Source organism: Myodes glareolus, chromosome 5 (assembly GCF_982192425.1).
Source record: "Myodes glareolus chromosome 5, mMyoGla1.1, whole genome shotgun sequence".
Lineage (NCBI taxonomy): Eukaryota > Metazoa > Chordata > Mammalia > Rodentia > Cricetidae > Myodes > Myodes glareolus.
The window spans coordinates 34,077,966-34,104,207 of NC_142030.1; the positions used below are offsets into that span (position 1 = coordinate 34,077,966).

At 45.7% G+C, this 26,242-nt stretch overlaps 1 protein-coding gene across 1 annotated transcript in view; it reads left to right on the plus strand.

Moving 5' to 3' along the window:
• Positions 1 to 3,281: 3,281 nt before the first annotated feature.
• The window catches only part of Tmem273 (transmembrane protein 273), a 34,656-nt gene continuing 11,695 nt past the window's right edge, over positions 3,282 to 26,242 (plus strand). The window contains exon 1 of the mRNA XM_048421284.3: positions 3,282 to 3,437. Coding sequence (XP_048277241.3) covers positions 3,392 to 3,437 — 46 coding nt within the window. The 5' untranslated portion in view covers positions 3,282 to 3,391. The remainder of the gene's footprint in view (positions 3,438 to 26,242) is intronic.

Genomic DNA, 26,242 nt, shown 5'->3' on the forward strand with positions numbered 1-26,242 from the left:
CACTCATCAGCTAGTGTAGTGGGAGCCACCATGACACCTGCAACAGACACAGCCACGGGTTATGCATGTCAGCCGTATCACATAGGGCACCTGCTCCTGCTGAGGGCAGCATGGCACACCAGAAGTGATGTAAGAGAGTCTTTTATCTATTTGTTGCTCTTATTTGTTAATTAATAAAGAAAACTGCCTGGCCTGATGGGTCAGAACACAGGTAGGTGGGAAAGACAGAACAGAATTCTGGGAGAAAGAAGGCAGTGAGGCAGTCGCCATGACTCTTTTCTCCGAGACAGACACAGGTTAGAATCCTCCCGGTAAGCCATGACCTCGTGATGGCATACAGATTATTAGAAATGGGTTGAATCAATATGTAAGAGTTAGCCAATAAGAGGCTAGAGCTAATGGGCCTGGCAGTGTTTCAAAGAATACAATTTCCATGTAATTATTTTGGGTAAAGCTAGCCAGGATCCAGGCAGGAACGCAGCCTGCCGTTCCTTTTACACAGAAGGGCAAAACCTCTGTCTTTCGAGGTATCAATCAATCATTGCAGGCTCGAGCCTGGCAGGCATCTTCGGGCTCTGTGCTCCTTTTTTTCTCCAGCCTAGCAACCAGCAGGCTTCAGTTCTCCAGCTCAAGAAGGGAGGGCAAGTGAAAAGCAGAAGTTACCGAAGCTGCGAAGCTGCGTGCCTTCCTGGGTAGCAGGGGCAGGTTGTGCCTTGGGAGGAGGGGCAGGAGGCAGGCTGGTGTCTGTGTTAACTTGCCATGTGGAGACACTTGGAAATTGGAAGATGTGTGTATTTATGTCAACATAGAACCACTAGATCCATCTTGTTGCTGGGTCTCCTGGAACTGAAGTTGTACGAGGTTGTAAGCCACCATGTGGGTGCTGGGAGATGAACCTGGGTCCTCTGCAGGGATAGTAAGTGTTCTTAACCACCCAGCCTTCTCTCAAGCTCCCACCATTTCTTACAGCACTCTCAGCGTACACTGCCTCACTGCCTGTGCACCATTAATAAGAAGGATTACTTTTGGGTTCATATGTGTTTAGAGAAACAAGTGTGAGCATTTTAATTTTGGGGGTGTGGGGTTCAAATCCAGGGCCTTGGGCTTGTAAGGTACGTCCTCTACCACTGAGCTGCGCACTCAATTCTTGGTTTTATTTTGACTTTTGAGTTTACCCAGAAGTTGCACTTGACTCTATTCTTGTCTGTCAAGAATCCTTTTTTAAAAGTTTTCTCAGGCTTTTTGGAGAAATTCATTCCTTACATTGGGCAACATTTGTAGATGGAAGTTTCTGTCCTGCATGGTCCCACAACCATTCAGTCCAAAATAAACAGACAGAGGTTTACGTTGATTATAAACTGTTTGATCTGTTGTTCGGGCTCATTATTAACTATCTCTTACAACTTAAATTAACCCATAGTTCTTATCTAAGTTTAGTCACGTGGCTTGGTGCCTTTTCTCAATAAGGCGTTTTCATCTTGCTTCCTCTGCTTCTGGATGATGGCTGCATCTCTGCCTTTCCTCTTCCCAGAATTCTCCTGCTCTGGTTGTCCTACCTATATGTCCTGCCTGGTTACTGGCCAACCAACATTTTACTAAACTAATAACAGTGAAAAATCTTCGTTATCCCACGGCAGTAGAGTCTCACCATAGAGCCCAAGATGGCCTGAAACTTTCTCACCTTTGTGAAGCAGCATCACATGGGATTATACATTAAGATCATATAAAGTTGCTAATATGTGTGGAGGCATGAAGATAGGACATTTTTAGGCTGCTAAAATGATGCAAAGTGCGTTGCTCCTGATGCAACCTCCCGTTCTCTCATGCCTGGAAGGAGCAAAGGTGACCACGCCAAAGGATCTAATGGACATCTGTCCACCACGGTAGTCTGACCACCTCTGTGTAGACATCTGGGTCTCTGACAGTAGTCAGAGGCAGGCAGGATGGTTGCCTGGGCTGCTGACTGGGTCGCTAAAGCCTCGCTCTCACACATACATCTGTGTAGACTGTGATTTGGTTTCTTCCACTGCTGACTGGGTCGCTCAATTCTCGCTCTCACGCATAGCTCTGTGTAGACTGTGGTTTGGTTTCTTCCTCTCTGGTCAGAACTGACAGTCAACACAGGAGGCTGTGATGGGGTCAAGTAACCGTCACATCCTCAGAGAGCACCAGGAACAGGAGAAAGTGCTGCTGTAGTTGACTGCCACTTAGAGGTTTGACAGGGAAGCCCAGTGGGTAGTCCATGTTCTGCCAGCTCAGTCGGAGGCTCCACACTTCTTATTACGTGGATTTAGCATCTAAAAAGTAACATTGCTTACCCGCTGTACTTGGAGCCTCAAGTCAGCTGGCTGAGCTGGGAGAGGCAGCGAGACTTGAGGTTTAGGAGCTTGAATAGGAAGTCCACACTCTCTTCCGTCAGTGCAGAAGTGTGCCACACTTGGACTGCAGAGAGGTCACCATGTGGGTGACTATTATGAGCAGGAGTCAGGAATTTTACTTCATACTCTTGCCCTGGCAGACAGCAAAATATCCTTGAAAGTATGAGGTGGTGTCCCTCACTTATCTATGAACAGATCCTGCTGTTTGCTGTATGGTAAGAAACACACATTCTTCTTCAACCCGAGTTCCCTTTTAGAAACTGTTTACACCCGTGCTTCAATGCTTCTGACTCAGCTCACAATCCTTATCTACTTTCGTGTGGGCATCTAAACTGTTGTGCAGCTGGGCCTGGTTGCACACATCTGTAAACACAGCACCAAAGGGTTTCAGTGGGTCATCAAAAGTTTAAGTTCAACCCGGGCTAACCAATGAGCTATCTCTGGAAAACAGAACAGAACAGGAGACAAAGATGTAGCCCAGAGGTAGTCTTTGTCTCACATGCCGAAGGTCCTGTGTTTGACCCTGGCAGCCCAGGAAAACGGCAGCAAAGCCTGTCATTCTCAAATAAAAGGCCTCCCAGATTCTGAGCGCCCGTGGTGTGGATAGAGTCAGGGTTGAAGGGGAGGTTGCAGAGGCCAACACTACTGTTCCCGCCCCAGGATTGAGAGATCACTCAAGGTCTGGCTTTCTCTACACAGCAGACCAGGCAGTGTCCTGCTTTAATACTTGTGGGGTGGGAGCTACGGGAGGAAGCCAGAGAACTTATAGTGACTGCTTCAGCATCCAGCGGTGGACCCTCATCAGCATATGCTAACTTCACACTACTAGGCAGACCAAATAACAGGGACTTCCCTCACAACCCCCCCTCCCTCGCCTGCAAAGGGCCAAGAGGAACCCACTGCGGCTGGAGCTTCCTTCCTTGTCAGTCACGTGGGGCTCGGCTCCCATCCCTGGAGCTGGGGTCATGAGGCTCACTTGACTGCTCTCTCGGTAGCTGGAACAGAACACCACCATGAGCTCTAGGGTCCCAGCACTGAGAGCCCTCCTGGTCCTCTTGGGTAAGTGAAGGCAGGTGGTGGAAATGGGGGTGGGTGTTACCTCTGCCAGCCTGGGAGCCTCGCGAGCAGAAGCTGCAGATAACAGCCACGGGCTTCCCCTCTGAATCATAGCACATCCCCAGGATAGGTGGATTTGCTGACTCTGGCGGACAGTGAGCAATGTCTCTGTTTCAAACAAGTGTTGGCTGGGCTGAGGGAGGAGAGGAGGGCGGCGTGGGGAGAGCGCCAGGCTATCTAAGAACAATCTGCTTCAATTGTAGCTTTGTTCATCACAAACTGGGATATGCTTCTGACACTCTGAGTTTCAGCTTCTGACCTAATGAAATGGAAGATAATAATGTTTACTTTGTAGACTCGCAAGAGAATTGAGTTAAACTTAAGTGACCCAAATCAAGATAATTGCACAGTAGAGAGGAGGCAGATGGTGCCGCCCCAGTCCTGGTGACTTTGTGTGGAGTGGACCCAGAAGCATCTTTATTTTTAGAAATCACCTTTATTGCTAAGCCCTGAAAGATAGAAGGATGGAGACAGTCGGGGGTAAAGTGGTCCCAGCAGGAAAGGAAAAAAAAAAATCAGAGAAGCATGGAGAGGAAACGTGGAGAACTGGAGAAAAGTTCAGCAAGACGGTTAGAGATATGCAGAGGTGTGGACAACAGTGATGGGGATGCAGAGGTGTGGACCGCGGTGATGGGGATGCAGAGGTGTGGACCACAGTGAAGGGGATGCAGAGATGTGGACATCAGTGATGTGGATGTAGAGATGTGGACCGCAGTGATGGGGATGCAGATATGTGGACATCAGTGATGGGGAGGCAGAGGTGTGGACCGCAGTGATGGGGATGCAGAGATGTGGACATCAGTGATGGGGATGTAGAGATGTGGACCGCAGTGATGGGGATGCAGATATGTGGACATCAGTGATGGGGAGGCAGAGGTGTGGACCACAGTGATGGGGACAGAGGTGTGGACCGCAGTGATGGGGACAGAGGTGTGGACCACAGTGATGGGGATGCAGAGATGTGAACCACAGTGATGGGGATGCAGATATGTGGACATCAGTGATGGGGAGGCAGAGGTGTGGACCGCAGTGATGGGGAGGCAGATATGTGGACATCAGTGATGGGGAGGCAGAGGTGTGGACCGCAGTGATGGGGATGCAGAGATGTGGACATCAGTGATGGGGATGTAGAGATGTGGACCACAGTGATGGGGATGCAGATATGTGGACATCAGTGATGGGGAGGCAGAGGTGTGGACCACAGTGATGGGGACAGAGGTGTGGACTGCAGTGATGGGGACAGAGGTGTGGACCACAGTGATGGGGATGCAGAGATGTGAACCGCAGTGATGGGGATGCAGATATGTGGGCATCAGTGATGGGGAGGCAGAGGTGTGGACCGCAGTGATGGGGAGGCAGAGGTGTGGACCGCAGTGATGGGGATGCAGAGATGTGGACATCAGTGTTGGGGAGAAGCTCTGCTTTGCAGATTGGACGTCAACTGTTGTTTCTTTGGAAGGCAGCTCTGCTTACGTCCGGCAGCACACCACCTTTGTTTCTTTGGAAAGACAGCAACCTTATGCTTTAAGACGTGTTTTCCAGAAAACTAAACAAAAACGGAGAGTCAAGCAGACTGCTTCCTAAGTAGATAAAGTTTCCCACAGCTGCGCTCCACATGTGCCTGTGCCAGGCAGAGGCAGCACAGACCTAGATCTTGGGACTTTGCATGTCAAGACAGACGCCTCTCATCTACATGTGAGCATGGTTCCCTGGCAGTGACAGTCATGAGATGGCAGGAACTAGTAAGTAGTGAGTGAATGTTCTCAGGACAGCTAACTCGGTGTTCCTGCCGAGCAGAGGGCCAGAGCTAGCGGAATCTCTCATTTCTGCTTTGGGATGACAGAAATACAGACCGGTCTGCCCCAGGGAACCAGGGAGGGAGTTGTGCATTTAAGAAAAGCAGTAAATAAAGTAAAATGACATAAACAGGCAATTCATTGAAGAATTGCGGACACTAGCTTTGGAGATGCTCAGACTGGCAGACCCTGAAAGAAGTAATAGCATGTGGCAGGATTCGGTGCTTTTGGGTTGTGAAGTACTGGCTAGCATTTACCTTGGCTCAGTCAAGTCCCCCAGCTGCGTGGAAAGACACTTTGAGTACTGTGCGCCCTCCGAGGTTAACTCTAGACTTCCAGAACGCTCTTTGCCTTCCCTGTGCTCAGTCTCCTCATCTGTCAATGGCAGCTAATGATCCATCCCGCTTCCCGTTGAAGTTGAGAGAATTAACCCTGTTACCGCCTTTTGTTTTCTTAGCACAGCGTCTCGTGGTGCATACACAGAATCAGGCATTAGGGGGATTTACTGATTCAACTTCATGGAGGCATTGGGTGGGGGGAGGGGAGAAGCTGTTCACAGCGTTTGACCCAGAAATTCCAGGGCAAAGAATTTACTCTAATGAAATAACAGGGTAAAAGCTTCCTGTAGCCGTCTAACACGATGTTGCTCCACACAAAGGGAATCTCAGCGAAAGGATTGTCCAGATCGGATTAGTCAGTGCCCTGTCCGTGGGGAAATTGTCTTGGTGGTTGATGATGTCACAGGGCTCCCTGTGGGTGGTGCTACCGCTGAGCAGGTGATCTGGGGTGTGTCAGAAAGTCTAGCGAACACCAGGTAGAAGTGAGCCAATAAGCAGCTTGTTAGTAAGTTGGCAATGGTCATGGTGCTCATTACAGCAACAGAAAAACAAACTAGAGCATTGTCTGAGGAACATTCTAAAAGTCACCTTATCCAAACAGGCTGCGCCATTCTAGAGCAGTATCTGAAATGCATCTGTGTGTGCCTTCACGGAAAGGTCTAGTTTTATTTTTCTGTCTGTAGTATAAACAACCCTAATATTTGCTTTAGAGTCTTTTATTTACGACCTCTTTGCAATGCTGCTGCCATTCAGTCCCCATTTAATAGACACAAGAACAGCCTGTTCTGAGCCCTGGTTCTGGATCTGTCTATATTTGAATACTGTAGTGCAGGTTTGATAAATAGCTAATGACTCTTGGTCACTTATGGCAAGGTTGCATAGAATCTTCTTGACCCTGGTCACTCCTCCTTCTTGCTCTGCAGCTTTTCCTCACAAGCAAGGTGAAGTCCACTTCCTGAGAGTTAACCCCGTGTTATGCTTCCCTGAGGGCTGCCCACGGACCTTATTCGCCTCTCAAATACTCAAATACAACCCAAAAGGGGCTGTCCTTATAGCCATGCCCATCTGGACAGACGGACAGAGAAGCACACGATGGTGAAGTGGCCGCTCGGAGGTCACAGAGCAGGAAAGTGGCAGAGCTCAGATTCAAAATGGGACATTTTGACACCTCCAAGCTATCCTTTCTCAGCCATACTGCAACATGTCTCTCATCTCAGAATGGAAATGGGGTCACCATGAAAACACCGCCACGGTTTTTAAAATGCGTTGTTCAGATTTCCATTTCAAACTTAAAGAAAGTGCGAACAATAAGGAGTACACACATACTCAGAAGGGGTCACTGTTGAGAACAGTTCACCCCACTTTCTTTATCTGGGTTTCTTTCTGTGTGTCTTGTTCTATAAACCACTTGAGGCCAGGCTGTATGACATCAGAGTTCTCTTCAACCCCTAGATGCATCAGTGTGTGTTTCCCAAGACTAGAGACAGGCTAAGCCGTGTGGGTGGAGCTGGAGGGACATCTCGTGACGTGAAGAAGGCGGGGCACAGGGACCTAATGCCACTGGTGACCACACCCGCATGCTCTGAGAGAGTCATCCTAAAAAGCAGAGCAATGGGCGGGGCTTAGAGAGGGGCTGAAGAAGAGACACAGTGTGTGTCCAGGGCAGGAAGTGGTGCTGCTGTTCTTACCCTGTCCAGCCATGTTTATGGTTCTGAGTGTAAAACTATGCTATGAGATTTTGTGGTCTCAAAGTATGTGGCTAATTAGTATTCAATAGTTCTGTCGTCTTTTGTTTACTCTTTATGTAGCAGTGATATGAAAACTATGACGAAATCCTCACACCTCCAGGGGTTTACATTCTCATGGTGCTGTCGGTGCAAGCAAGCTTTCTGTAGTTTATTTAGAACATTGCTGGACTATTTATTATACCATTTTGGAAGAACCCCTTGGCCAACAGTTTTAAAATGCAAGGGGCTATGCTAAATTTCATGGCCTTGCTGCTTTAGTTTACCTTGTTGTAACTCTGTTCCTTAACTTTCCCTGGGGAGCTGTTCACTAAAGTGAGTCAGAAAAGAAATCAGTCTGCCTACGTACCCTCACCAACCCTATAGCTCTCAGTGAGTGAGTTACTTACAATAAAACTTACTGCTTTGTAAAGACAGCCATCTCAGTTCCTTTTCCCCAGGGCTTTAGACTTATTCTTTACCCTCAAAGGGCCAGGATTTCCAGCTAAGCCTTTTAGAACTAAATAGAAGTCTTAAGTTTTAGCCTTTATGGCTTGTTTCTGTTTAGAAGCAGCCTTGTAAAAGATACAGTGTTCCTGACTGTGTCTCTGAGGAATTTGACTGGCATATTCAGTTGAAGCTGTGCATGTATCTTGGCTTTTCTCACAGTTATGAATCAGTGGGTTTGCATGTTGATTAAAATCAAACCCGGTTGAAAGTACAAACAACAGTAGCAGGCCCATAACTGATTCTAGAATGCTGACATACTAATGCATGGTTGAAAAATTTTATTTTTAAGTAGCGACAAGTAATTTCTATATACATTTATCAGTAATAAAGCAATAGATAATTCAACCTATAGTTTGGTTTTATTGTTTGAATTATTTTTATTTTCTAGTTAAAGATTATCTTACTTCCCTTACACCAATAACTGAAGCCCCTACATCCTATACTGATGCAAATAAATCAGGAAAGGCAAGTTACAAAGCAGAAAATTTAAGTAAAGTGTTTCAAAACCCTTATTATTCTGTTCAAAATTCAGAATTATATGCTGTTCTCCTGGTACTAAAGAATTTTAAAAAAAATCTCTCAACATAGTTACTGATTTGCAATATGCAGAAACAGTTGGTTTGCATATTGGAACCGCTGAATTTATGCCACATGACACACAATTGACTTATTATTTATTCATTTACAAGATATAACCAGGAATAGGCATCATCCCTTATACATAACATACATCTGATCCCATACGGGTCTTCCAGGCCTTTTAGCACAAGGTAATGCAGAAATCGATGAATTATTGATTGGAAATGTGCTGAAGGACTCAGAATTTCATAAAGAAAACATCTTGTCAAGGACTTTTCCATTACATGGCAAGAAGTCAAGGAAATTATAAGGAAATGTCCTACTTGTTCTTTAAATAACCAAATACCAGTATCAAGTAACCCAAACGGTATTCAAAGGAATAAAGTATGACAGATGAAATGTGTTCCATTTTGTAGAATTTGGAAAACTAAAATATGCATACCACACCATTGATACCTACTTAGGTTTTCAATGAGCAACTGCTTTGCGTTTGGAAAGGGCTGATTCAGTAATCACACATTTGCTAGAAGTTATGTCCATCATGGGTACACCTGCACAAATAAAGACAGACAATGGTCCAGCATATGTCTATAAGAAAATGGAACAGTTTTTTTGCTTATTATAATATAAAGCATATTACAAGTTTACCACAAAATCCTACAGGGCAGGCAGATCTACAGAAAGATTAAATCTATCTCTAAAGAATATGTTAACTAAACAGAAAGGGATAATAAATACCCCTAGAAATAGATTGCATAATGCATTATTAACTTTGAATTTTCTAAATACTAATGAGAAAGGAACAAAAGCATGAAGGGATATTGGATAGTTAAAAAAAACCTACAAAGTGGAAACCAGCACATGTGCTACATTGGGGAGTTTTTTTTTTCTGTCTTTTCAGGAGAATAAAGGTATCTGGCTAAGGAATCTGAAGACTACTGAGGCAGGTGAAGAAAAAGACAAATCATTCAAAAAAAGTACCAAGAGTAAATTGGCCTATTGGTATATCACATTTCCAATAGGATAAAATTTCATAAATTTTCCCAAATGTTTGTTTCTGCTGTCTTTACAGGCATATATAGTATAAATGATCTTTTTGTAGTCCCAGTACAATTAAAGATTAAAGCTGGCTTTGTAGTGGGAGTGTGGCTCTCTCCTTCTCTAAATCCAACCATGTTTATTAAAGTGAAATCCAAAATCTCTGTCTCATGTCAGAAGAGCCACCTGATATGGGACAGAAGGAAAACAAATACTTAAGGGCTATTTTATTACTGCTAATCTCTAATACTTTCTTATATTGACTTTTTAACAGCATTTTAAGGTATAAGTTTTATAAGAAAATGCATATATATACATATATATATTCTAAATTTTTGTCATGATATTAATGGTCATATAAAGTACTAACTAATTCTAGAAAAAGGTTTTATCTACTTTCTTGTACATGATTTCAGGTTTGATTCTCTATCAGTTTTCTTCAGTATGCCTAACAGAGACATTTAAGGTCTCCAAAAAGAGGATGGGGCCCCACAATGACGATTCCTCCAGGACTATGATAATACCACTAAACTGTAGTCCAAAGATTGACTTTGGACTGCAAACTGCTTAGAACAGTTTTGAAGTAACTAGCTGAGATGATCCAGCCTAAGAGACTACTCTAGCCAGAACTTTGAGTCAAGCCCTGAACTTTCCCGTTACACAGAGACTGGACAACAAATAATATAGAAACCTCTCCCAGGACTTGACAATTAACCCAAATTTTCTTTTCAGGATCCCCAAAAAATGCTGTCTCCATGCCCCCTGATAGCAGGAAGTAAATTTAAGAACATGACACCCACATTCCCAAGAGGTGGGGTGGGTGGATTTTGGTCTTTTATTGGGTTATGAATATTTGTCATTGTGTAGGGGAGTTGGTTACACATTGTTATTGGTAATGGTAGGGGAAAAAACTCAACAAAGGAAATTAAATTTAAGGTTTTGTTTTGAAAAGAAAAAGGGGGGATATAGATATGATAGAATAAAAGGGTAGATTATTGAATCTACTCTGAAAGAAGAAAGGGAGGCTATAGATATGGTAAGATAAAAAGGTAGATTATTGAATCTACTTCTAAAAAGCAACTACTAGTTTTAAATGTTTCACATTGGATTGGAGTTTTGTATGTTGTATACAAATTTTGTATATTGATACAAATTTGAGATTAATTTTGTTAAAACATACTGCACATACATTTCTAATCTTGTTCAAAATATTGTACCTGTACAGCTCATTTAACCATGAAATACAAATTTCTAGTCCTTGAAAGTTATTATTACCAACTGTATAGGATAATAAGGAAATGCGGGTTAGTAGTTAATCACCTTTTGTAATTAAACTTGTAGTCACATTAGTTTTTTTTCAAGGTCAAAGAAAGATATATTTTAGATAGATAGGACATCTTGAAACACCTCAGAGATCTACAGAATATGGCATTTAAGATGTTTTAATAACATAGTTTCTTCTTTTATGATAATGAGACATGTCTTCTCCTGGCAGCACCAGTCAACGTCAGAGAAGATGATGGGCAGTTAAGGAACTCCACATGGAGTTTGCTTTCTTTGTGGCAAAAGTTAGCCACTGGGCAAGAAAGTGCCCTTGCCTCAACTACTGATAGTATAATGTCCTAATGGGACAAGCAGAACACAAAAGACAGTGACTGTCAAACCTTGCCCACACAAGGCAGGAGAGACCTTCAAAAACCCTGCTTCATAGAAAAATCTGCCAGATATTCTAGGCCTGTAGGTCAAAGATGAATGCCCTAACATTGCAGAGGAACTTTGGGTGACTGTTCAGACAGCCAACTGTTTCTGTCATTTCTCACAGTTTTTGGAAGTTGCTTGCTTACACTTCCTGCTTACTCAGGTAATGTTATTTCCTTCTTGGGTCTCTGAGGGAATTGAAGACTAGATAGTTACAGTTTTCCTTGTTTACTAGATAAACAAGTTATGATAGAAAGTAAATTAGGTACAAGACCAAGATGAGATAGATGAAGGAGTATTTTCTCTGAATTTGTCAAATGCAAATGAATTAGACATTGCTGATGAATTTTTGACTGTATATATTGTATGTAGTCATGTACTTATTATATATAGTTTTTATTTTATCAGTTATTTAGCCTTCTTTTTATTTTAGACAAAAAGGGGAAAATAGTGTTATTTCATTTGTATTTTAATAAATAAAGCTTGCCTGAAGGTCAGTGCAAAGCAGCCACACTAATCAGCCATATAAGCTAGTTAGTGGTTACACACACCTATAATCCCAGCAGTCACCCCAGTTATCCATAGAGGCTGGGCAGTGGTGGTGCACGCCTTTAATCCCAGCACTAGAGAGGAAAATAAAGTGGTATGAGACAGGAACTCGCTCTCTTTCAGTCTGAAGATTTCATTAAGGTAAGAGCTCTCTAGTGGCTTGACTGTTTTGCTTTTCTGATCTTCAAGTTGAACCCCAATATCTGTCTCTGGGTTTTCATTAGTTGTTCTACACAACAGGGTGATTGCAATCTGCAGCAATTTGTGGAACACTTCAGAATAGCTAGGGGAGTGTTGAGTTTCCAATTACAGGGACACGAGAAAAGGGAAAGAAACTGCCAGTTTTCCATAGCTGACCATTGCTCATTGTACGTGTATGTAGAATCATTATGCTGTACCCTATAAAGACATGCAAACATACCGTGCCAATTGAAAATGAAGACTGAATCATTCTCTTACATAACTATAATGCAGTTACAAGCTTCAAGAACTGTAATAAGTAAATAAAATACTTTAATCATCTGTGAATGGCATTTCAGTATTTCCCACAATGTTTGTAACCACCTTGACGTAGGGGCAGGTACTGCCTGAAGTAGCCATGTCACTTTAGCCTCCTCTAGGCTGAGGACTTGGTTGTTCAGTCCAGTGATGTTTTTGTCAAGCCAACATGGTCACAACAATCCTCACTTTGGGGTTACCTGATCCTCCCTAATGATTGCATTCAAATGGCCCATTTTTTCTATCCAAAAACAACATGGCAATGTTGTTACCTTCAACTTCGTGGATAGAGGTGCAGATTGCATGAGAAAGGCTGAAACACTGTTGACCTTATATTAAAAGACCCAAAAACTAGGTCTTGGACTGCGGTCATCAAAACTTCTACTTAAAGACAAGAGGGTCAATATGTTTAAGTTGTGCTAAATATTGACTGAAGAATAACCATCGGTAATATCTGGTAAGACGTCCTCAGCATTTTATCATCTGTGTTCTGAGAGTGCTGCCATGAGAAACACTCCCAAGGATTTCAATTCCAGCAGAAACGTCAGCCATCTGTCTTTGTTTTAATGGTGTTGGAGCATCTGCAGAATTCTATGTATTAGTATAATCATGAGACTAAAAGGAATACAATATCACTTTAATTACATTCCAGGGCCTAAAACATCTTTCACTGAAGGAGCCAGAGTTATTGAAAGAGAGAGGCTTTCTCCACCCACTGCCTTAATTTATAATGAAAAGATAGCAGAGGCCAGGGTAAAGAGAATTAAATTCGTTTTTATCTTACAAAGTCAAACTCATCACTTTATTCCTTGGCTCTTAGTCCCTGAGATCTTTGTACGAATCTTTCCTGACAGCTTTTCCCTTGCTCCAGTTTCTTGCCAAGACAATGCTTTAGATTCTGCGGTGAGGAGATGTGTGTGAGAAAGAATCAGTGTGTTTGCTCGCCTTTGCTGCCAGATCATCAGGAGGAGTCGAAGGTAGCTATCCACCAGGGCCTCCTAGCCAGCAGGCAGGTGGGAAGGGCAGAGCCAGTTTATCCACAGAGCAGGACAGCAGGACTAGCTCTGGGGATTCGTCCTTTTTTTTTTTTTTAACCCGGTTACTCCCTGGCTTCAATTTTTTTCTTTGGGGTTGGTTGCTGGGTTTTACTGTTGACTTTCAGGTGTTCTTTGAACCATATAGAAGCATGAGTACCATTTTTCAAATCCATGACTGTAAAAAAATATTGGATATTGTCAAGGTTTATTTTTTTTGTTTTTTAATTTTTAAGTTAAAAACTTGAGACAAGTTCTCACTACATAGCCCTGACTGGTCTGGAACCTGCTCTGTAGACTAGGATAGTCTCAAACTCTATATAGAGATCTGCTTGCCTCTGCCTTCTGAGTACTGGAAGCAAAGGCAGAACTATATCTGGCCTTATTTTTTGTTTTTATTTGTGTGTTTCTGTGTGTATCTACATGTGTGTATGCCACATGTGTGTTTATGTCTGCAGAAGCCAGAAGGGGGCATCAGATTCCTTGGGGCTGAAGTTACAGGAGGTTGTAAGTCACATGATGTGGGTGCTGGAACCAAACTGGAGTCCTCTGGAAGTTCGGCAAAAGGTCTTAACTACTGAACTATCTCTCCAGCCTGAACGTATCTAATGTTGGTGAAGTTTAACTTTCTAGTTTACTTCTGTTTGACAGGCTTTTCTTTTGATAAGAACCCTGAGAAATTTTCACCATGAGTCCTCAAGATTTCCATCCAAAATCTTGTACGGTTTCATGCTTTGCATTTAAATCTGTTTTGTGTATGTGCGTGTTTTGTATGTATGTATGTGTTCATGTGTGTACATACAAGTGTGTGCAGATGTTCAAGTTATATGCATGAACTAGAGGCCACTGTCATCGTCAGGTATCTTTCGCTATTACCCTCCATATTCTTTGGACATAGGGTCTCTTACTGATCATGAAACTCACCAGTTCAGCTAGGCTTTCTGGGCAGTGAACTCCTAGCATCCCCGGTCTCTAACTCCCCAGTTCTGGGATTACAGGTATTTATCACTGTGCCCAGCTTTGGATGTGGGTGCTGGGGGTCTGAACTCAAGGCCTCATGCCTGCATCTGAGAACTTTATACACTACGGCACCACCCCAGCCTCCATGATGCATTTTGGTCATCTTGTGTGTGTTAAGAATTTATATCTAGGTGTATTATATTTGCTATTGTATTTTGTTGTTATTGTTTTTTTTGACTTACAGGTCTCTGATTGCTTCAGCACAATTGGCTAAAACAAACAAACAAACAAACAAACAAACAACCCTATCCTTCCTCCATTGATCTGAATCAGTTGCTTTGTCAAAAAACAGATAGCTGTGCTTGTGGAATTGATTTTGGTGCTTCTTTCTGCTGATACATGTCTGTCTCTGTCATGGGAGCAGTCTCAAGTCCCAAGCTACAGAACGCTTCTAGTTTGTATAGTAGCCCCTTCTAATTATTCCAGCCATGTGAATCTGAAACGTCTTTGGACATCCACAGAAAAACTTACTGTGCTTTTTGATGTGATTTGCATAAAGGTGTAGAACAACTGTGAGAAATAGGACATCTTTCTTATGTATGTATCTTCTAGAAACTCACTCACTAATATTCTTGATTTCTCTCCTCAGTGTGCAGTACATGAATGAATGTACATGTTTAGATTAACGTCTGAGTGTTCTCGAGTGATTATGAATTATATTGTCTTCCAAGTCTTTCCTCCTCTGCATAGGTGAATGTAAAGAAGCCCCGCTGTTTGTCTGTGTGAATCTGAGTCTCATCACCTTGTTGAATTCACTTATTCTACGAGTTATTGTTTGATTACCTAGGATTTTCTTCTGACCATTATATTATATGCAAATGAGGTCAGGATTTCCTCCCACCCCACCCCATGTTCACTCCCTATTCTTATCTTGCTGGCCTGGCTAGGACTTCTAGTACTGAATTGAAAAAAAGCGGTGACAGCAGATCCCCCTGCATCGTTCCTGATCTAAGTGTACCAGTCGGTATCTTACTTCTCTCCAGTAAGAACAGCGGTTTTTAAACTTCCCAATGCCGTGACTCTTTAATACAGTTCTTCACGTTGTGGTAACCCCTACTATAAAATTACTTCATAACTGCAACCTTGCTACTCTTATGAATCATAATGTACATATCTGATATTCAGGATATGTGATATCTGACCACTGTGGGAATCACAGCCCACAGGTTAAGAACTGCTGATTACGAGTGCTGTCAGTTGACAGTAAGCTTGTAGATGGTCTCTGTGATAGTGAAGAAGGTTCCTTCCATCTCTGGTTTTAAGAGAGGTTTTGTCATGGATGAGCGTGGCATCATAGAATGTGGCCTAATGTACTGCCTTGCTTACATGGTCATGTGACTTTTCTTCTGTAGCCTGTGGGTATGGCAGGTGACACTGATTGGTGCTCAAATATAGAATCAGTCTATGTCCTGAAAAACTCCATTTAGCCATCTTTAATTTTTACATTGACTGATAATGGTCAGGGATGTTGGTAACCGTGCTCATGAGGTTCTGTGTGCTGTTGTGCTGCCCGTGTCTGGATTTAATATTAGGATGAGGTGGACTTCAAAGCATGGGTGGAGCATTCCTTTCTCTTCCATGTTCGGGAATAATGACAAAGAATTGCTGTTAACCTTTTCAATTCTTGCTAGTCTTATCTCACAGAGGAATATGGATATATGTGTTCCTTTTGGGGGTGTTTGCTAAGCAAGTTCAATTTCCTTAATGTATCTTAAGGCTATTTAGAATATATAGTTCATGGTGAATGAATTTTGGTGGTTTGTAAGTTTCGAGAAATTGATACATTTTTCTAAACTGGAAAATTTTATATGTAGAACATTTCATAACCCTTTCTTCTTATTGTTGTTATTATTAATTCTTGTTATTGTTCGTTGTGACCATCAGCATCATCTTTGGTGCCTCGGATTCTGGAATGAGAGTGCTAATTCATTTCTTTCTTTGGCAACGTGTGCTTTAGAGTGTCCTTTGTCAATCTTGTCAGGATTTCTCAATTGAATCATATTTTCAAAGAAACAATTCCTTGTTTTTCTGGTTTTCAGTGTTGCTTTTCTGTTTTCAACTCAATTTCTTTCCGATAACCACCCTATCACCTAACTTTCCTCTACCTGCTTTGAGCATTTAGCTGTCTGTCCTTGAGTTTCTTGAAATGATAGATTATGGACTAAAGCCTTTCTTTTCCAAGAATTTAGTGATGTGATTTTCTCTCTCGGGCAGTGTTAGCTATGATCCACATGTTTGGGTGTGTGTGATTTTCATTAAGTTGATGAATGTTTTATGTCTTTGAGAATTCCATTTTATACATACATTTTTACTGTCTTTTGTATTTGCAAGTACCTCACTGTTTAAGCTTCTTAGTTTCTGCTTAACTCTCCCCCTCCATATTGCATGCTCTTCCTTTCTTCATACAGGCTCTTAGTATGCAGCTCAGCTTGTTCTTAAACTTACGATGCAGGAGCGCATCAAGCTCGAAGTCCTCCTGTCTTCATCTGAAAGCTGGAGTTAGGGAATGTGCCGCCATGCCTGTAGGAGAACTGGCTTTCCTTGGGACTCTTACACCTGTGCTTTTTGGTGTTTCTTGGCTCCTGGGTGAATTGTTACTTTTCTTGATGCTGTGACCTAATGGACACAGAGAGCAACTCATGAGATAAAGGATTTACAATTTGCCAGGATAGCGTCCATCTTGGCAGAGTTCATGGTGGGGGGGGGGGGTCATGAGGCTGACCAGGCAGTGGAGATACCAGCTCTCATCTGCCATCACCCTTTCTCCTATTCAGTGTTCCCCAAGTCTGAGCTCCCAATCCGTGGGAGTGACCCCCACTTCAGGGTGAATCTTCAATCTTCAGTTAGCCTTCAGGGGGTATACCATCACAGACACACCATTGTACACCTCCTAGGCGATTTTGAACCCTGCCGAATGAGGGTACCCTTAACTGCAGCTTTACAAGTATCTGATCTGAGATATACCATGCAGGAAATCCAAGGGAATCCACTTTCTACTTATTCCAGGAATCTTGGAGTCCTGAGCATCCACTTGCATTTGTTTTGAAATATGGTACAGAGGGATTTCAGTTATGTTTAGTGTGAGGAACTGGAATAAGGAAGCACATTCCACTGTCCCAGACTCAGAGGAGCACACTTGGAGGGTGGCTGATTTGGAGTAATACTATCCTAGAGGGTGTTGGTGTTACCAGATCTCCATCAAATATCCTTGATCCCAGAGGATCCTGCAGGGGAAGAAATGCCCCATGGGGGACGGGGTGGCTGAGAGACAAAAAGCCGGTTGCATAGAGTTGTATAGATCAGTCAGCTTTCTTGCCAGCTCCCAAACTAAACTGCCTGCGCTTCCTCCTAATCTCACATCCAGACCCTCATTTATCTACAAGAATTGCTTCAACTGATCTTTTTATTACATTTGATTCCATTAGATTCTCAGCAGGGAAATCTGGGTTTGCTCACTCCTAAGGGTCTGCCTGGTGCCCAGCTGCGCCAACCCCCAGACTGGCCAGAACTGTGCAAGAGCCATCAGGGCCAGCACTGGCCCCTTGAGACCCAATTGCACTCCTCATGCATGCTTTCCCACAAGAAACAGTGCGCAGGCCAAGGCTAAGAGTGTGGCCGAGAGGTTGTTTCTGTCACAGCTGATGGTCAGTCAAGGTATAGCATCACCGGAGAATAATGTTGGGCAGGACGGGCACACTGTTGTGTGACAGCAGCCATCGGCAGCTAAGCAGAAGTAGGAAGGGTCCTGGAGAGACTCAGCAAAAAGTCTTGAGCTGCCCTGGGGCACTGAACATCAGGGATTCCTGTGACATTGATAAGCCCTGACCACTGAGCCATGTGTGACCCCCGATGATAGGTTAACTCCAAATGATGGTCTGCTTCCCATGCTGGTGTGAGGCCTTCGCAGAGCTGGGCTGTCCCAGGTTCATACCTAATATCACTCATATGCGGACATGTGAGTCTAAATAGCTACTGTCTCCTCCTGGGATCAGTCACCCAGAGAGGACTCTGTTCTGTGCTCCCAGATACTGTAGGCACATACACATGCACATATATGCATGCACGCGAATGTATGTACAATGCAAAGGTGTTTCCTCTTCTTAATCTTGCCAGGAAATATTTGTGAAGGTCAAGACTTAGGTCAGCACTCAGTTGTGGGGAAAGGCATGTGTGGGTAAGAGAGCCCCCAAATGCAAGCAAAGGCATGTGTGAAGACAGGAGAAACCTTAGTAGTAGCCCTGGAGACGAGAGAGAGAGGGAGAGGTTGCTTTTATTTCCAGCCACCAGCAGACCAGATACCCAGAAGACAGGGTCTCTTCTCCCCAAATGATGGAGATGGAAAATGATTTAACACCACCCAGAAGTCTAGAGGAAAGCCAAACTTGGGCAAAGGATTCTGTGAGGGATCTACCAGCAGTAGGCCCCATCTCCAGTCCTGAGGGTCTGGGGTCCCAGGTAACTGGCACCAAGCCCGACTTCTTCCTGCTCGGCCCATGCTGCCTCTGGAAGCATTACAGCAAGACTTATCTCTTCAAAAGGGGACTGTGGGTTTCTGAGTGAAGGGGTAGGGTGAGGCAGGCTCAGCAAGTGGCTTGATTTATAACTTAAATATTTAAACACGTGGCACACCCTGAGCTCTGCACACATGAGGAGCTGCCTTTACAGAGACACCTAGAGCAAGATGCCCAGTGCACAGCAGGGCTCCCTCAACAGCCTCGGTTGGTAAGCAGAGGCAGATGTGGATCTGGCAGCCTCGCCCTGGGACTCCGATTTGGACTGCTAGCGGCTGTGTTCTCTGCAATGTCACGGCCCTTCGCGTGGGCCAGGCCCGCTGTCATCCCACCGTTCTCCCGCCCTGAGTGCTTCCCTCAGCAGGTCCCGCGGGACTCTTGCAAAGCTTCCCAAGGCTGAAGAGTACAGCATGAATATTGCATGAATAATAATAACCCCACCACTTAGCGGTTATACAGCGCTTCCCTCTTTCCTGATACTTTACCATCATTAATTAGTTATTCTGCACTGAGGCTGCTTCCCTGCTCACTGCCAAGAACAGCCCCACAAAGGCAACTCTAAGCTGAAGCTCCAAGATGGGGTTGCAGGCCTTTCTCCTCTTATAAGTTGTTGCCCTTGCTGGGAGCACTGTTCTTCCTGGTCTGAGCACTCCCTTGAGAGTCCCATCTTTCTCCCACCAGGATGGAAGAAGACCGTCTCTAAGTGGGTAGCTTGTTTACAGGTGCAAAGACAGCTGTTGCCTGCCTCTCACTCGGGGCACACATAGCCAGGGGATTCACACAGGCATGCTCTTCCCATGGCACCGAGCTCAGCACATCACCACGCTGAGCCCAAAGTCACTGCTAGGGCAGTGGGCGGCAGAAGGGGAATTTCAGATTCTGAGTATCCTCCATGTGCCTCACTCTACCTGTGACCTCCCTTCCTCAGGTCACAGGGAGGCTTTCAGGTACTCACTAATGGATTTGGACATGTAAAATACCTTTCCCCTAGTGAGTGTGGGCCTGGTGAGGGCCAGAATCCCTTGGAGGGCACTGCCCACCTTGCTAACATCCACCACGCTCTCCTTCTCCTGGTGTCTATCCCTACAACCCAGACTGGCAGCCACTCCCTTGCCAGGTGTGGTTTAGAACATGTCTTTACCTCCTGGTAAGAATGAACCCAGACCCTCCCAGGACTCCCCAGCTTTGCAAAAGTTCTCATTCAGACCCAAGCCAGCTCCCACCTCCAGCCCCTCCATTAGTCTGAGAAGCTATCGATTGCTTTGGCTTCTGTGAGCTGAGTGTTTGGATCCCAGTGTGTGAATCTTTAAGAATTAATTAGCCTAGATTGCTCGGGAAAACAATATGGGACCAAGTTTTGATGTTGTCTGGTCACCCACTGTTATCATTCCCCTCTTAATTATGGTACTATTTCTGGAAGGCGGAGGCGCTTGCTCATGTTTTGTGGCCTCCTCATCGGTCTGGTGGCCTCCTATGGCTTCCTGTTTCTCGCTCCTGCCCAGGGCAGCCATGTCCTAGCTGGGCAAAACACAGGCAAGACCATGCCCTCCGGCCCTCAGAACTGCAACAAAGACGATCAAGGCGACCTGGGGGACTGTCCCAATGCTTGTTTGAGGTCACCATGACAACCTCTAAGACAGTACCCCAAGAGCTATACCCCATTGAGCTGCCTCTTTGGTTCTCACACTCCCAGTCCTTTCTCAAGCCTCCCGGCCCTCATCCCTGCCTCCTCCTCTGCCCTCATCACCCCCTCCTACTCCTCTTCACTGGCTCCCATTAGTCCTCCTATCTTTAATTAAACCATAAGATTGTAGAAGTTTTCCAACACCCCACGCAGGGTTGAGTGTCCCCTTGGTTGTCTTTGCTGTCCAATCACTGAATGTATGGAGAGCGAGTTCCTGTGTGTGACCATTCCCCCGCCCTGCCCATCTTCCTTAGTGTCAAGTCCAAGGGCTTGGCTAGGTGTGTGGATTAAGAGATTGCTCTGAGTCCTTGGGGACTCTCTTGCCACAGGTAAGGCTCCCTGGGTACCAGGGACAGCCATTGTGCCCCCTTGCTGCCTGTAGCCCTCTGTCTGTGTGCTCTGGTCTCTGCTGTTTTCTCTTCTTCTGATCTGTACTGCTCTATCTCCAATCTTGGTCCTTTCAGAGAAAGACTGGGTCATACAGAGTCATGGGAGGATGTGGGGACATCCTGTTTACTTAAAGTTTGGGGGCTAAGGTCTGGTTGTGGTAAGAGAAAGGGTGACTCAGGAAAAGCTGCTTTTGGTGGTTTGGGGCTTGTGATAGGGCGCCTGAGGTTTCTGTAAGTTACGGCATCACAGAAGGTTCTAGACCCCAGTGGAAGCCACACAGACAGGGGGAGTGAAGAGACCACATAACCAGGGCCAGACAGCATGTCCCCAGTGTTCTAATGGGACAAAGGTTTCAACATACCACATAATGGCAGATGAGTGTCATTGTCAGGTTCAGATAGCCCCATGGAGGGCTAAAAGGGACAGGGCTCCTGGTCTTGTTTTTCTTAGATGCCCAACTGCTCATGAATGGCCAGGAAGGGGAGGAGCTACTGCCACACTCACCCCACCCAAATAGGCCGACCTAAAAGGAGTGCTTTGTGCTGGGCTCAGCTTTCCGGTTCTTCCTCCCTGTCCTTCTGGTGAGTGCTTCTTATACACCAGGATCGTATGTACCCATTTTCCCAGGAGAAGAGCAAGGCTCAGGTTCAAACAGTGGCATGAAACCCAGCTGGACTGCCCCTTTAATTTCGCATTCCCTGCGTCCTTTCTGAGCCTCTTTCAACTGCTGCACAGTCCAGTCATGCAGCAACATGCCCCAGGCTCCCGAAGATTCAGTCCGCTGCAGAAGATGGAGGTGCTCGACAGTTGGGGTCAGCCTCAGAGGCGCATGCGCAATGCTCGTTTGTCCCTGTGGTTGAACTCAACTTCGCTTTTTACAAACCTGATCTTATCACCTTGAGACTTCAAACTACTTAAAAGTTCACACGAGTAGCTTTGGAGCGATTGCTCGGTCAGCTCAGGACTCTGCCTTCTGCTGTTGTTCTCTGCCAATCAGGAGAGGAATCCAAGTTCTAAGGGCGCTCAGGTATCATCCTGGCCCCATGGGAATATAGCTCTCCTTGTATTATTGGAACCTCTGTGCCACAGAACAGGTCCCAGGGAGAGAGGTCTTAGGAGGGTGCAGGAGTGATTCTGGACCAACAGAGCGAATAAGAGACTTCGAGCAGACTTCTCAAAGTGGTTTTTGTGCTAATTGAGGTGGGCGATGAAGAACATCAGGACGGGAGAAGCATTGTACCAAGGCCCAGCTGTAAAAGCCCAGGGGGTATAAGGGCGTGTGCTGCTTGCATGTTCTCACCAGGGTTATCTGAAGCTATCCTAAATGGTTTCCTATTTCAGCCAGTGTTCACCATTCCTACCTCACTTGACAGCCTGCTTTTCCAAGATGATGATACATCAGGACTGTTCCCTAAGTTAGTGATCACTGTGGTTCACAAGGCTATCCTGCAGCCAGCTCCCCTCCTGCCATGCACACAATGAAAACCATGTAAAGCAGCTCCCTCCGAGGAGCCTCAAGATGCTACCAGTAGACAAACAATCAAAGATGATGACAGACATTTATTCAAGTCCCCTTGGTCATTCCTTGGCAGCTCATGATCTCCTCAGGGCACTTTGGATTGTCTTGCTGCTGGTTCCTTGTTGGTGTGTGGAGACTCTTTAATGGCGGGGTGGATGCTGGTCCTGACATTTGAGGCCCATTTCCTCTAGTCCGGAATGTCGGAATTCATGAGATCTAAAGTTAGGCCCCACCACCCACCCTGTAATGTTTAAGTACCCAGATGAATGCGGCCAGGCATCGGTTGACAAACACTTAGGGTGGCCACCCCTATTTTTAGCTCAGATACTTATAGAATGACACATGGCGACCAGCCCACAACTGGGAACCACACACCCTGATTCTGCCCAAATAAGGTGGCAGGGAGCGTTAGCCCCCAGCGAGGGTGGCCCCAACAGGTGGACAGTACAAACAGGCCTGGATGCCAGGGATGGGCTGTTAGTGGGTCAGATTCCAACAGAGATGGGCAAGTCCAAACCGTGCCTTGGGCTTGCTCTTCTCGGCTCTCCTGAGATGGTCCCATCCTCTTCTGTTTGAGGAGAGCCTAAGCCACTTGGCAGGGTCATCTACTCTTGTCGCTTCCTCCTTTTCAGTGCTGACAATGAGATGAGGGACTTCGCGCATGCGAAGGAACCGCTTTGGCACTCAGTTACCTGCACCCCTAGCTCAAGAGCCATTGACTCTTGCAGTATTGGAAGCCTCCTGCAGAGCAAGCCCCAGGCTGGAGAGCTGCAGAGAGAAAGAGAGACTACTTGTTCATGCCCTCACCAAATTTCTCTGAAGTTGCTTAAAGGCAAAGTATCAGGTCCAGTTGGGGTGTGGAAAGGACAGTGGGTGTCTTGATGTAAATTTCTCTGAAGGAGACTTCTTATATGCAGCGTGCCACCTAACTCCTCTCGGAGGCTGTGTGGGCTGCTTCTCCGGAAAGCTTCAGGCTCTCAGCAAGTCCATCTAGAAGGCAACAGCAGAGGCTATGCTTACCCCGTGTACTTGGCTCATTAGGAACAGTGCTGGGGCACAGTGTGTGTGTGTGTGTGTGTGTGTGTGTGCGCGCGCGCGCTCTGCATGCAAGAGTACGATCAAGCATGCAGCCAGGCTCACGGTACTAGTAGCAGGTGATTTTGCCTTAGGGACAGCAGTCGTGACACATACATACATCCAGGCCCAGCCCCTCTGAACTGCTTGAGGGTCTTAGAGCCTGTGTTCCAGTATTGTTCCCTGCCTCTACATTACAAGGACTCCTGCCGAGAATTTCTGCTTCTGCTGGCTTTCCTCGGGCTTCCTCCTGGGGTCTCATACATCCCTGTGCAGAGCAAGGCGTCCTGCCGTCCTCTGGCTGTGCTGGAAGACAAGACCTGCTAGGGCCATCCATCCTCCAGCTACTTTGTCGAGCTAGGGACTTGCCGAGGGTCTACCGCCCAAGAGGGACTTCCCCAGCTCGTGACCCTAGCAGGGGGCAGGTTGCCTTGGTGGATGGATTCTCACCAGGGAGCTCATTAGAAAGCAGGGTTAGACCTCCGGGTGGCACAGTGAGAGCAAAGGAGCTAGGGTAGATTGGGAGGCTTTTTCTCCCTGAGGAGGGGAAAGGCTGCCGCCGAGTGGCCAGAGGGCTGGCTAGCAGGACTTATTGCTCCAGTGCACAGCTCCATCCAGATCCACTAAGTTTGTCTGCTCAGCAGTAATGCAGACCTCAGGGAGGAAGTCCCCAAGCTGGAAGCTTCAGAGACTAGTGGAAAGTCTCAAGGCTTAGAGGTGATCTGAGCATAATACAGACACGGTGGTGTCTCAGCGATCTGCAAAGGGCTGAGCGGAATAAAAGGCATGAATTCCTGCCTTGGGACCCAAGGAAGGAGCCCAGTGTTCAGGACAAAGTGAACCTGGATAGGATCGCTGACTAGGGCAAGAGCTAGGGAGAGCAGAACCAGGCTGCTGTGCTGATGTTGGGACAGGGCTTGGGGCTCTGACCCCGGGTTGTCCCTTCTTTCTCTCTTCACTCCTCCACAGTGGTCGGGGGCACTCTGTCACACCTCTGGGTCCTGGGGTGTGGCTACTGGCTCTGCAGCTGGCTTTCTCAACTGTGCCCATATTTCCTTGTCAGGTTCATCTGGGGCTGGGGTAAAGTGTTCACGACAAGTGCTTCCATTAAGAGCTCTGGTCACCAAGGGGGAGACCCAAAGATGGGAACCGGAAAACTGATGGCTGGACAGCAAAGGCAGGCTGACCCCTAGAGTTATAACCTTCCTAGAGGATGCCCTCGCTGACTCCTGCGTTTTGTCCAATACAGACAGAAAGAGGCCCCGCTGGTAGCAGAGGGTGTGACTCAGTGTGAACAGGGAGCACAGTGGTTCTGAGGCTAAAGTATCTGCTGAAACCCTGCTCTCATCTCTAGCCCTTCGGTGCAGTTCCAGATCGTTTGGTCCATGAGTGGTTCAATCTAGGTGGGGCAGCAGGTTTCATTTCAGGAAATATTAATGAAGTAGAGTTTATTGGGGGCTTCATCCATTAGAGAAAATCAAGGTCATTATGTGCAGTGATAAGTGTGTATGCACAGGTGTGTGTTCATGTGTGTGTGTGTGTGTGTGTGTGTGAGTGTGTAAGCTTGAGTTCTGTAGGAAAGGGACATCTGTGTGTCTGCACAGGAGCTGTGGTCAGAACAAGGCTGTGTGCTTTTGCTTGAGAATCCCTAGGCTTCATTCACCCATCAAGCAGGTGAGATAAAACTTCAGAACCAGGGGTGCTTGGTAGTCAAGATCGCTCGCTGCTCTTCCAGAGACCTAAATTGTGTTCTTAGCACCCAAGTCAGGCAGCTCATAACTGCCTGGACCCCTGGCTCCAGGGGATCTGGCACCTACTGGGCTTCTTTAGCCATGCATGCTGACATGTGCATGTGCCCCTACATGGACACATACCTGCACACAATTAGAAGTAAAGCCAATCCTTAAAATCAAGTCCTGGACTGCTACGATGATCCCCTCCCCCACTGAACAGAGAACACAGTTGTCCTTAGTGTAGTTCTGGCGTCACACCCCATGCTGAGTGTCGCTGAGGATGGCCAGTGGTCTTGAGCTGATGGAAAAGGTCTTTGCTGGTTGGACAAGCAGAGTCTCTGTCTCTTTCTCCCCTAGAAAGTCAGGGCTCAGGAGGCAGCCTCCTGGGAGCTCAGCAGGCAAGGGCCCAGCCACCTGTCTGTCCTCTTCCATGGAAGACCCACTGAGGTGTATGAGTGGACATTAAGGCCATTTTGGCCATTTGCCTTGGCCATTGACTTGGATGACATGGGATTATGTCCCTGTTGTTGTTAGTATTTTTCTCTGGAGTTCCAGCCATCTGAAGTCTATCATACCCTGAAAAGCTTAATAGGAAAAAAAATCCTGAAATATACACTTCATATATTCTAGGTAACTTTTATATTATATCATCATGATCATCCTACTTTATTATTGGCTACTATAAATATTTTTTGTGTGTCTAGGTATGAATGTAGGAGGGAAGGTGGATGAATGGTTTGAGTGTCCATGGGGAGTCTTATACCATATTTCCTACAGGTATGGTACACAGCTTCTGCACTCCCTGGGAAGCCTGCCACTTTCTACTTTGCTTGGTTGTTGGGCATATTTTTAAGTCCTCAGTATCTCTTGTGCTCCTCATTCATCAAATAGGGCCCATGTCACAGAGTGATTGTTGTATTAAATATATGACCAACTGGATTGCACACATCTGTCTCAGAATAAGTGGCTGAGGATTGACCACCATTTCCAAGGCCCACAGTCTTATATAGCTGGTCTGTGGTATCACCAGTTTACTAGTGAATAGGGTCTCCA